Here is a 12,470-nt window from a genome sequence, read left to right on the forward strand (position 1 = left end):
CTCTACTGTATCCAGACTGATGGAAATCATTTGATCGCTAGTGGCTCCTCCTACTATGGTGTGGTGCGGCTTTGGACAAGCGGAAGACGCAGTGCCTACAGGTGTGTGTTATCCCTTTCACTACCACTCTACCAAAGGGTTAACCCTTTCAATGCGACGATACAGAAGGTTAACCCTTTCACTGCCACACAACAAAGGGTTAACCCTTTCACAACCACACTACAGAAGGTTAACCCTTTCACTACAGTGTGGTAGTGAAAGGGTTAACCTGTGTCTACTATGTCTGCACCCAGCCCTTTGACTCTTACATTTACATTTAGTCATTTAGCTGACGCTTTTATCCAAAGTGACTTACAAGTGCTGTACAACAAGTCAGCAGGAAGGGTACAACTCTGGCAGCTAGGGTAGTAACAATGTTAGTCAATCAGTGTTGAACTTGAGTGCTACAGTCTTGAGTGCATAGTAGTATAGACATATTAGCATAGTAGGTAGTAATATAGGCACGGTAGATTCCTTAGTAGCAAAGTGCATAATGGTAAAAGACAGTATGAATGTTAGTCATTTTCTTTATTTAATTTTTGTATTAATTGTTTTAATATCAGATATTGATTCTTAACTCATTCACGGCCACTAGCTTTCGCCATCTGCACTGTTTGGCACCAGCATTAATGACCATTTTAGTGATTTTTTGCAGACCCATCGTGTGCTCTGTATTATAGCTATGGAGACAATAGTATGGCTCATTTTACAGGCATTGTTCATAGTCCATTACTGATTAATCAGCTCCTTTCTACACACTGTAGTTTGTTACACGCTACACACTAAACATCGCCCCATTTCCGGAATAATCCAGTCTTTTTCCATAGATCGCGAGATATGACACATTATATGCAATAAGCCCAAATCGTTCTGGTTGATCCCCTCAAGCCCCAAATACTCCCAAATCAAAGGTATATACCATGTACATATGTGTCTTCACAAAATCATCAAGGGGGGGGGGGGGGGGTCGTTTTAACTCAAAACTGTGATCGTGTTTGTCGAGCATGTTTTACGTCCGGTAAAACACAAAACTGTGATCGTTACAAAAACATGTTTCAGGTTCGGTAAAATAGACATAGAATATACCTTACCTTAGCCAGAAGGTATTCCAAAAAGAATAATTCCAAGTGATCGCATCGCCATCGCGATTACCAGTTGTAATATGTCTATACTCCGTTTATATTAGAAATACGCTTCAGGCAACAAATTTCGAGGCGATCGCTGTGTCTCTCTCTTCAGGCAGGAGGAGGAGCCCTTGCCAAAAATTTAAATGTGTATCCACACTAAGCCATTCCAGTTCAAAGGTAGGCGATACTGCCACCTGGTGATATTCAATCGTCATTGCAATTCCAACGTAGTAGATGAATCATAGACACCTAGATGGCGCCGGTTGACTGTATAGAACGGGGATCAGAGGAAAAGATACTCTGGTTTTTGGCGCTCAACGCATGGCGAGATAACCGGACTATATTTGGGTATGGCCGTGAAAGAGTTAAAGAGGAACTACACCCAATTTATACATGTTATTCCTTTGGTTCCTATTCCTAAGATTATTTGTGACCATAAACAACTCCCATCCCAAATCCAAAAACAAACGTGTGATGTCATCAGGTATAAAGTGTGGAGCTGCTCCATAGACAATTCATTGGTAATAGGTGACACTGAGAGCTGAGAGTGGAATGTTCTGTACATTGTCTGTGTCAGAAACTGAGAACACTACGTGTTTCCCCTAGGATTTTTTCATGGGGGGTGGTAGGGCCCCCAAAACTACTAGTGTTGTCGCGGGGCGTGCGTGTCACAGATTCGTGGTGTGTCAACAGTGTCGTCATAAGGCGGTTGTTAGTATCGGTGCATTTCTCTACACTGAGCTGAAATTAAACGATTGCACATAAATTAGGTAAATAAATATTAACAATATTTATTACAAACACATAAATTAACTTATTTACAATTATACATACAGTAGTGACAACACACATATGAACTATTTACAATACAGGGAGGCACATACAACACTCAGGCTCAGAGTGCACACTGGACGCTCTGACCAAAGAGTCCGGAGCAGATTTTCAGAGTGAATTTATTAACTCACCTTAACACTTTGAGAGCCCACCACGACATAACACGTGTTATCAGCCCGCCCCCTGAATGCCCACCACGACAATTAGCGTGTTATTTTTTTATTAGCGATCTGAATTCATCTTTCATCAACCGAGTCTCTCGTTGGGAAACCAGCCCATCAGGAGCTCAGATGTGGAAAAAGCGCCCCTATCGTCTCCCAGATGGTAATGCACCCTTTTGGAATGAGACTCAATGAAAATGTGATGAGAAAAGAAAAATCAGGAATCCACATTTTATTTCTCAGGCATGTAATCCGAGCCGATTGCAGTCATTCTGGTCCCTTAGAACAGCGTGGAATATGTGTTTCGAGCACCCAGCGTTGGATCAATAAAAGCGATCAGATTTTTGGAATGGCGATCAGGAATTGGAATGATCTTTTTGGAGAACATCTGATCTGAGGTAGGGAATCTATTTTACAAGTCTTGGGATAATCAGAGTTGTAATCGCTGAGCTCTCAGCGTTTCGCCCTATGTGTGTGTGTGTGATGTTGAGGAAATGAGGTAATCGATTTTCAGCTCGCATATGTACACATATACTATCGATAATCTAGCGTTTTTTTTGAAACGATTCATAAATAGGCCGAAAAAATTACAACGTTTTTGTGTATTCTAGAATATTCCAGTACAGGGCGTTTATTATGGATTCTTTTTATTTTCCTTGAAAACGAGGGGCTTTTCAAAATGCTACAGTATAAAACTGAAATGAACCGATAAAAAAACATCCGCTTCGACAATGTTGACTGGAAAATAGAGTCATTGATAAGCGACGGGCAGATTAGACACATAGCCATAATTAAAAACATAGATTAGGCGTTATTAACGCTAACATTGAAGTGGATGATGGCATTCAAGCACTAAATCGTGCGCCCCCTGCTGGCACTGAAAGTGTTAACTAGGGCCCTATGAAATCCGTTTTATCTTTTCCTGTTTTCGGATATGAATTTCCTGTTTCCGGATTTCTCTGTTTTTAATTTTCCTGTTTTTCGGATTTCTCTGATTTTTTTTTTTTCTTGGCGCAATAAACAGAGCTAAGACCCCCCCCCCCACCCCCCCACCCCCCCCCCCCCCCCCCCCCAATGGTTCTTGCTTTTTATTTTAGTTTATTTAATTTCTGCTGTATGTAAAGCACTTTGTGAGTTGTCTCTGTGAAAAGTGCTGTATATATAAACTTTACTTACTTACCCCAAACACACACAAGGAACATAATCATTCATTCGCAATACACACAAGTAGGTCTACATATATACAACGAAGCACAGAGCTAAGAACGTTAGCTAAGCTAGCTTGCTCTCTCAGTCCGTCTAACACACACACAAACACACACCCGCACACACACACAGTGTTGCACTAACGTTAGACTGTCTTGGCGCACACACACGGAATAGTACCGTAATACACAAACTAGGGGTGTAACGGTACACAAAATCCACGGTTCGGTACGTACCTCGGTTTTGAAGTCACGGTTTGGTATTATTTTCGGTACAGTGGGGGGGGGGGGGGGGGGGGGGGGGGGGAAATTTGCTTTTCATTTATGTATTTATTTAACTGTATTAAACAATATAAAACGAATTGGCCATAATTTACTGAGCAAACTAATGCTTACTGCTGTAACCTACTAATACCACTTAAAGGAAAACTCCAACATTTTGGGAAATTAGCTTATTTAACATCTTCCCCTGGAGTTAGACAAGAAGATACATACCTTTTTTGTCTCTGTGCGTGCATTTAGCTTTGGGAACAGTCGCTCTGTTTAGCATAGCTAGCTTCATCACTGGAAGTGAGGGAGGACAGTAGCCTGACATTCCCTACAGGTTTGTTGATATTCACATTCCTTCAAAGGATCCGAACCGATTGAAGTTTATGCATACCATGACTTAAAATCCTCTTACCTTGACGATTAAAAGCCTCCCCAATTTAGAAAACAGTAATCCAATGGCTGGTATTGATAATATACTACTAACTACTGGACGCTCGGAGCTTAACCCGGAGCTAACACAGAACAGGATGGTAAAGCAAATATAATGACTTCCTTTCTGGGGTTTTCAAAATAAAAGTGCGACATTTATAGCAGCGGAAAACGTTTATTTTGTACATTATCGAACGTTAACACGAACCTAAACTAACGTTACAACTAACCTAAAGTTAGTTTAGGTGTCGTTAACGTTAGATAATGTACAAAATAAACATTTTCCGCTGCTATAAACATCGCACTTTTATTTTGAAAACCCCAGAAAGGAAGTCATTATATTTGCGTTACCATCCTGTTCTGTGTTAGCTCGGTTAGCTCCGAGCATGCAGCAGTTAGTATTATATTATCAATACCAGCCATTGGATGACTGTTTTCTAAATTGGGGAGGCTTTTAATCGTCAAGGTAAGAGGATTTTAAGTCATGGTATCCATAAACTTCAATCGATTCGGATCCTTTGAAGGAATGAGAATATCAACAAACCTGTAGGGAACGTCAGGCTACTGTCCTCCCTCACTTCCAGTGATGAAGCTAAGCTACGCTAACGGAGCGACTGTTCCCAAAGCTAAATGCACGCCACAGAGACAAAAAATGTATGTATCTTCTTGTCTAACTCCAGGGAAGATGTTAAATAAGCTAATTTCCCAAAATGTTGGAGTTTTCCTTTAAAGTAAATCTGAAGATTAATATATAGCAGTCGTGGACAACTGTAGCGTCTGCTTGTTTATACAGAGCCCTTTCATGACTGTGATGCAAGCCCTGCTTGAATACAGGGGCAGGGCTTGCATCACAGTCACGAAAGGGGCTAGTTTATACAGAGCTGGTGGTATGACTTGCTGGCTGAAATACGGACGAGAGGGAACTAGGTAGCGGGGCTCTATTACTTTTAACATGTGCTTAAACCCAGTGTTCTTGACAACGGAGTATGGTCGCAGATCTGCTGCTATAAAAAACACCTATGGCGTTTGTTATTGCTTTGGCCCGGTCTGAATTAATAGCGAGATGCTGCTTGAATGCTACGGGGAGCTGGGTTTGCACTAGGGTCTGTTTCTTCCTTGTACCAGTGATATTCACATTCGGGTGATGCCGTTTCAAATGCGTGATCAAGTTTGCAATAAAGTTGAACAATGACATAGCTCTGGCTTGTCAGTTAGTATTGACTCGCCATACTAAGGCTAATATGCTATGCTGAATTACAGCTATCGTTCAGTGTAGCTGCGCGCTGCGTTGGATGAACAAACAGTGTGCACATTATATTAGGGCCGGGGGGATTTAAGTTCCGCAAAAAAAGGTTCCGTGCCGTTGCAATCGTTCGGTGCACAGCGCGTACTGTACCAGAGGACCACATTGAGGCGTTACAGTACGTATCCGCGTACCGTTACACCCCTAACACAAACGGATGAATGAACGAGGTCCTACTGCTAATTAACTAATTACGATGTACTGTATGTACTTACTGATTCGATGCTTTCTTTCGGTCTCAAAGACTTACAGGCTAGTTCCCTTCTTCTTTAGCAACAGCCAGGAAATCACGGAAGCATAAAGTCCCTCGTCTTTGCAAAAATCCAAAAACGAACTTGGTCCATTGCACGACATCCTCAGGAAAAATTTGCATAGACGTATTAGCAGCTTTGCAGCCTGCCTGCATGTTTTGCTCATTATTATTTACGTTAGGCTAAGTCACTGCACTTCTTTTCCTTGCGGTCTGCTCTAGGTAGATTGTGGGCGGGCATTGGCTCCAACCACAGAGCCAATCAGATCACAATCAGCTCCATCAGCTCCTTGCTACGTCACCTTGCGAGTCAAAACAGAATGACCTAATTCACTGGAGGAGGAAATTCTCTCAACTGAATTAGAGCAATCCGCCAATATGGTAATTAGAGACACAGACCCATTGATACTAACCCCATATTGCTATAAAACAATGCTAAACACTGGAAAAAGCCATTTATAATGCACGGGACCCAGTCTTAGTGAAGATTGATTTATATGAAAACCGATTTATGTATAATTTAGCTAGCTTGCCAACGTTACTGTGATTAACCGCAAAGAAAACTTTAAAAAAAGTGGGGGGTCCCGTTGGCGGTAAGGGAAACAGTTATTTATAGAAACTCAAACAAACATTCTGTGGGTCCATAAAATCTATGGAGCAGCTCCACACTTTATACCTGATGACATCACACGTTTGAGTCTTACTTCTCTAGTTTCTGGCTTTGGGAGAAGAGTAGCTCATGTTCACACATAGATTGAACCTTCCTAGGCCACGAAAATAACATGTTGGAATTATTAATTTGGGTGGTGTTCCCCCTTTAAGTTGTGATATCGGAGAATACTCCCTAAAACAAAATGTACATCGTTCTATTCCAATTACCTGGGACAGTTACGTCAATATCTGTAAAGATAAATAACAAGAATTTGTAATGTCACCAAGTAACACTGAGTTGGTCTGTTGACAGTGAATTAGTCACAGACTTTAAATGTCTGGCAGCTCTGAATCAGAAAATGTACCCGTATCCCAGTAAAATCAGCATGGGTACCGTCGTAGCAAGAGTTGTTCCATTATTCACTGTCCATGGAGCAGCTCCAGGATTTTTCTCTTGATGACATCATCACTAGAGTCCTGTCTCTCTGGTGTTCAGCTTAAGCAGAGACGTGTTCATATTGGATAGCTTTGATCTAACACAGCATATAACAAATGCAACTCACCGGCTTGGAAATACATTTGACTTAGTCATAACAACAACTGGGCTAAGCATAAAACATTTCTCAATAACTGAATTACCTCTCCCGAGCATCACTGTATATTCTTTAATGCTCAAATAACCCTTACTAAAACGAAAAAATAAATCATAGTTCAAAAGAGGCTCCTAAACGACAAGGCTGAATCAAAGTTCATTAATCTTATCAGACTACATGAACCACATAATTGTGACAGCTCTCTAAATGAAATGGTAGAAAATCTCAATGATGCACTGTCATCTGTATTAAATTCGCCCCACTAAAAACGAAAAAGAAGAAAATCAGAGCCTCCCCCTGGTTGAACTATAATGCTGTCAACAAAGAAAAAAGGAAATGTCGTGCAGCTGAGAGAAAATGGAGAAAAAACAACGAAATACTGTGATATATACAAAGATGCTTTAACTGCCTATAATAAAACCGTCCGCTTAGCAAGGAAAGACTACTTCTCTAAAATCATTACAGAAAACGCTGGAAACTCCAGAATCCTTTTTTTCACTATTAATCTACATTTACATTTAGTCATTTAGCTGACGCTTTTGTCCAAAGCGACTTACAAGTTCTGTACGACAAGTCATCACGAAGGGCACAACTCTATCAGCTGAGCAACAATGTTCATCAAAGTGTTGAGTGCTACAGTGTAGGTTAGTTTATTAGGACAAGTGCATGACAGTAAGGTTAGTTAGGGTTAGATTTTTTTTTTTTTTTTTTTTTTTCAGATAATGGTTGAAGAAGTGCGTCTTTAGTTGACGGCGAAAGATTGGACGGGTTTCGGCTGTCCTAACTGGGGTGGATAGTTCATTCCACCATTGTGGGGCAAGGACTGAGAATAGGCGACTTCTCTTTGATGACCCTCCCGGAGCTTGGATAGGAGTAGGTCTGAGGCGGCCAGAAGATGCAGAGCGTAGGGGTCTTGAGGGTGTGTAGTTGGAGACCATTGACCGGAGGTAGGCGGGAGCGGTTCCCTTTGCCGCACGGTATGCTAGGTCGAGGGCCTTGAAGCGGATTCGTGCAGCAATGGGGAGCCAGTGCAGGTCCCTAAGAAGTGAGGTGACATGGGCCGACTTCAGTAGGTTTGAGATCAGGCGGGCCGCTGCGTTCTGAATGAGTTGAAGAGGCTTAGTGGCAGTGGCCGGGAGGCCAGCGAGCAGTGCGTTGCAGTAGTCGAGGCAGGAGATGACTGTTGATTGGACGAGGAGTTGGGTGGCTTCTTTTGTCAGGAAGGGGCAGATCCTTCTGACGTTGCTCAGGAGGAATCTGCAGGTTCTGGTTGTCGCTGTGATGTGAGCAGATAAGTTCAACTGGTCGTCGAGGACAACACCAAGGTTCTTGGCGGTCAGGGACGCGGTCACAGCTGCATTCTCGACTGTGATGGAAAGGTCGGTCAGGGGGGAGGATTTGGCTGGCAGGTGGAGCAATTCTGTTTTGCTTAGGTTCAGTTTGAGGTGGTTGGTCGTCATCCAGGTGGAGATGTCGGACAGACAGGCAGAGATCCGCTCAGAGACGTGGATATCTGAGGGAGGGAAGGAGAGGAAGAGTTGAGTATCGTCGGCATAACAATGATAGGAGAAGCCATGAGACATGATAATGTTACCCAGTGATCTAGTGTAGAGGGAGAAGAGGAGGGGTCCTAGAACCGTGCCCTGGGGGACACCCGTCCGCAGGGGGGCGGGTGGCCGACAGGGTCCCTCTCCATGACACTTGGTAGGAGCGGTCATTGAGGTCTGATGTCAGCCATGTCAGCGCAGAGCCAGCCACTCCCATTCCTGCGAGGGCCGCGAGGAGGATCTGTCGATTTGATGGTTGACTGTCGAAGGCTGCAGATAGATCTAGGAGAATCAGGACAGAGGAGAGGCCTTTCGCTTTTGCTAAGTGAAGTGCCTCTGTGACCGCAATGAGGGCCGTTTCTGTGGAGTGGCCAGTCCGGAAGCCAGACTGATTAGGGTCTAGGAGGTCATTCTGTAAGAGATAAGCAGTAAGTTGGTTGGATACAGCACATTCAAGTGTTTTAGAAAGGAAGGAGTATTCAAAACGGTTTAAAACGGAAATGTACTGATGAAAAAATAATCCGTTTTGGTACATGTTGACTGCAAGCAAGTCATTGATAAGCAACGGGTGTATTAGACCCATAGCCATAATTTAAGATATAGTTTAAGCGTTCGCAAATGTCCCCGTCCTCCCATTGACTAAAGCGCTGGCACGGAACGGCCTATTTTGGGCATAGGGGCGTGGCTCTGAATGTGTTAACAAAGTGACCAAAATATTGTTCTTCCATCTCAGAAATATAGCAAAAGTACGACCATTTATTAATCAAAATTATGCTGAGAAGCTAATTCATGCATTCATATCTAGCCGGTTAGACTACTGTAATGCACTTTTTACAGGTCTCCCTAAGAAAACCACAGAGGCTTCAGCTAATCCAAAACTCTGCAGCCCAACTGCTTACTAGAACCAAAAGGAGAGAGCACATTAGTCCAGTCTTAGCTGCTCTACACTGGCTTCCTGTAACATTTAGAATTGACTTCAAGGTCCTTCTCCTTACATACAAAGCTCTAAATGGACAGGGACCTAGCTACATCGCCAACTCTCTAAATTACAGGCCAGCAAGAACACTGCGATCATCAGCTGCTGGACTACTAGAGGCTCCCAGAAACAGTCAAAAGAGGATCGGTAATGCAGCCTTTATCAACTATGCCCCAAAACTATGGAACAAACTACCCCAAAACATCAGGGAAGCCAACTCGCTAGACATCTTCAAAAGACAGCTTAAAACCTATCCTTTTGCTCAGGCATTTAAATGAAACATCAGGGATATCCTGACACAAATTGTACTTTACCTGCACTATTCTTACCCTACCTACACTTCCTATCAAATTCATGTGTCGGTTCTATGCACTGTAATTTTAAGAGCACTGCTCTGTTGTAATCCAAAATTGAACTATTTTATCACACTTTTTACTTCTTACTGATGCACTGCTCTGTTGTATGTTAAATACCCTGTTGTATGTCCGTTCTATTTTATAATTTTTTGCCTATTTTTAGACTGAATCCAACCGCACTTTGTTTTTACTCTGTCTATTCTATTTTTATTATTTGTATTACTGAATGAAACTGTAAACAGAAAGGCCTATTGGGATGCTAGATCCTAATGTGAAACACTGTGATTTACCTTACCTTGCTACCTCTATCTTTTTTTTATGCTCGCTTATGCCTGTATTTTTTACTGTTGTGAAGCACTTTGAACTGCAACTTCTGTATGAAAAGTGCTATACAAATAAAGTTTATTATTATTATTATTATTATTATTATTATTATATTCACAAATCAAACCTGAGCAGCACAGTATCATAGAAATGACATGAATTACATTTTGGCATTTTTATATACATTTGTTTCCTTACCATATAATACATAATGATTATTTAATAACCGACCCGTTTGAAAGTAGAAACATGATATATGTAGTAGCACTGCGTATCTTTTAATAACGTCACTATTATTGTCATATCTTGTCTAGTTTTTCCAGTTGACGTCAGACCCAGTGAGCAGCCCGGTGTACTGCCTGCGGTTTAGCAGCTCCCATCTGTACGCGGCTTTGGCCACTGCGCTGCAGGCACCTGGACTTCAGACACGCCCACCTGACCGTCAGATGACATGAGTGGAGCGGAGTCGGAGAAGTCTGTTAAACTCACTCCTCGTAAAGACTGTCCTCCCGCCAGATCCGCGCACGCGCGCACCTTTGATTTGGCTCCGTCGGTTGTGGACGAGCACAGGACTCGCGGTTCAAAAGTGGGTTGAAGCACAGATTTCAGCCTAGGAGAGGAAGCGAACGTCCTGGCGGAATGATAGCCTGTGACACACAAACACACCAGGACAACCAACTTACCACTTCAGTTCAATAAAGCTATGTATTTTATAACGAGTGTTATTTTTGGCAAGGCTTCAACTTCATTCCGCGGGAAAGCATTTGCCATGGTGTATTATGCTTCTTCTTCTACTCTTCTATATGCCTTACCGGTAAATAGATACACGTAGGCTGCATATCTATTGAAAATGTGTGTTTATATGCAATTCCTGGGATGCAAAATGAGCAGGCGTGGTGACTTTGATTGAGTGCTTTACCCTACAGAGATGGCCATAAACCTACACATTGATACCAATATGGATATCCAGGACTTATGTCTTGGACCTGGGGAGCATGCTAGAGCCTGCTGGTAAAAGAACTAATCCATTGGCCTGGAGGCACTCACACTTGCGCGCACACACACACACACACCAAGAACAGCACAAATGCACACAGTCACGTATTCTCTTCCTCACACATACGCGCACACTCGCACAAATTCACTCTCCAAAGCCTGTGGAAGAACACACAGGTCGGTGTTTCCAGCTCGCTCTCCTGAGAGCTGCTAGCCCGCCGCGGGACTCTTTGAAGGGATCAAGGCACATTAGCCTCTTGACAAACCCACCTCATCGCTGTGGCAACACAGTATTTGGGTTTACATACATTTGACCTCTGCACCTGAGATCACACACTGGCGAGGGGGGTATTCGAGTGTTTGACCCCCGCAAATCCACCACTCACAATGTGAGGACCCATTTGATGGACATAGATCAAATATGCATGCACACACGTCTGGTGTATCAAAATATGTGGAATTATAGACTGACCGCACATCCAGTACACCTGGTGGGTTGGTCAGAGGGAAGGAGGCTTGTTTATTTCCTCTGTTATGTGGGTACTGTGTGTGTGTGTGGGGGGGGGGGGGGGGGGGGGGGGGGGGGTGGATGATTGTAGGGGTAGTGTGTGTTCATGGTAGTGTATTCTGTGTGTTTGTGTTAAAGGAAACAATAATTATTGAAATAGCACGTGTGTGAGTAAGAGCATTGAAACACGATGGTGTGTGTGCACGTGCATTGTCCACCACCACCCAGACATTTGAAGGGTTGTTTCTGTTGTGAATCCAGAGAGGGAACCTCCCTGCTGACCATTAACGGCACATATTAGATCATATGCAACGCGGGGTCCTCCATTAGCTAATATGTCAGAGGCCGATAAGAGGAATGGGCCAGGCTCCGTACAGACATTGCACACCCATGCAGGAGATGTGGCCCCTGGAGACTGGTTGAATTAATCATAGGGACCTGGGGAGGGCACCCCCCACCCCCCACATCTCCACAACAATACACACACACCAGACAATGTTTTTGTCGTGTAAATGTGGACATTGAAGGGGATAATATTAGATATTGAAAGGTGTTATTGGAGGACAGTGATATGATGCTCCCTGGTTGATGTTGATGGACAGGTCCAGCATGAGCCAGGTTGGGTGATAGTGGTGGTGGTGGTTTTATTAGGGCTGTCCCCTCTTTAGTCGATTCATTGGTTAGTTCTTAGTCAAGCAAGACTTTGTTAGTGATTAGTTGTTTTTCATACAGTATGCTTTTCCATGCTGAATGAGTTATTTCCTAAAAGAAAAATTATGAGCACATGTCTGATAAGCAGTGTCACTACATTTAAAGAGGTCTCTCTGCACGACTACGTGTAGGAAATACAACTTTACAACTTTGTGAATGAAATTAGCTAATTGATAAGTCGACAGAATTC

At 43.0% G+C, this 12,470-nt stretch overlaps 1 protein-coding gene across 1 annotated transcript in view; it reads left to right on the top strand.

Moving 5' to 3' along the window:
* The window catches only part of fbxw4 (F-box and WD repeat domain containing 4), a 184,130-nt gene that overhangs the window by 131,694 nt on the left and 39,966 nt on the right, over nt 1–12,470 (top strand). Inside the window, 2 exon segments of the mRNA XM_084321959.1 lie at nt 3–73; nt 76–101. Coding sequence (XP_084178085.1) covers nt 3–73; nt 76–101 — 97 coding nt within the window.

Source organism: Notolepis coatsorum (genome assembly GCF_963971535.1).
Source record: "Notolepis coatsorum genome assembly, chromosome: 9".
Classification (NCBI taxonomy): domain Eukaryota; kingdom Metazoa; phylum Chordata; class Actinopteri; order Aulopiformes; family Paralepididae; genus Notolepis; species Notolepis coatsorum.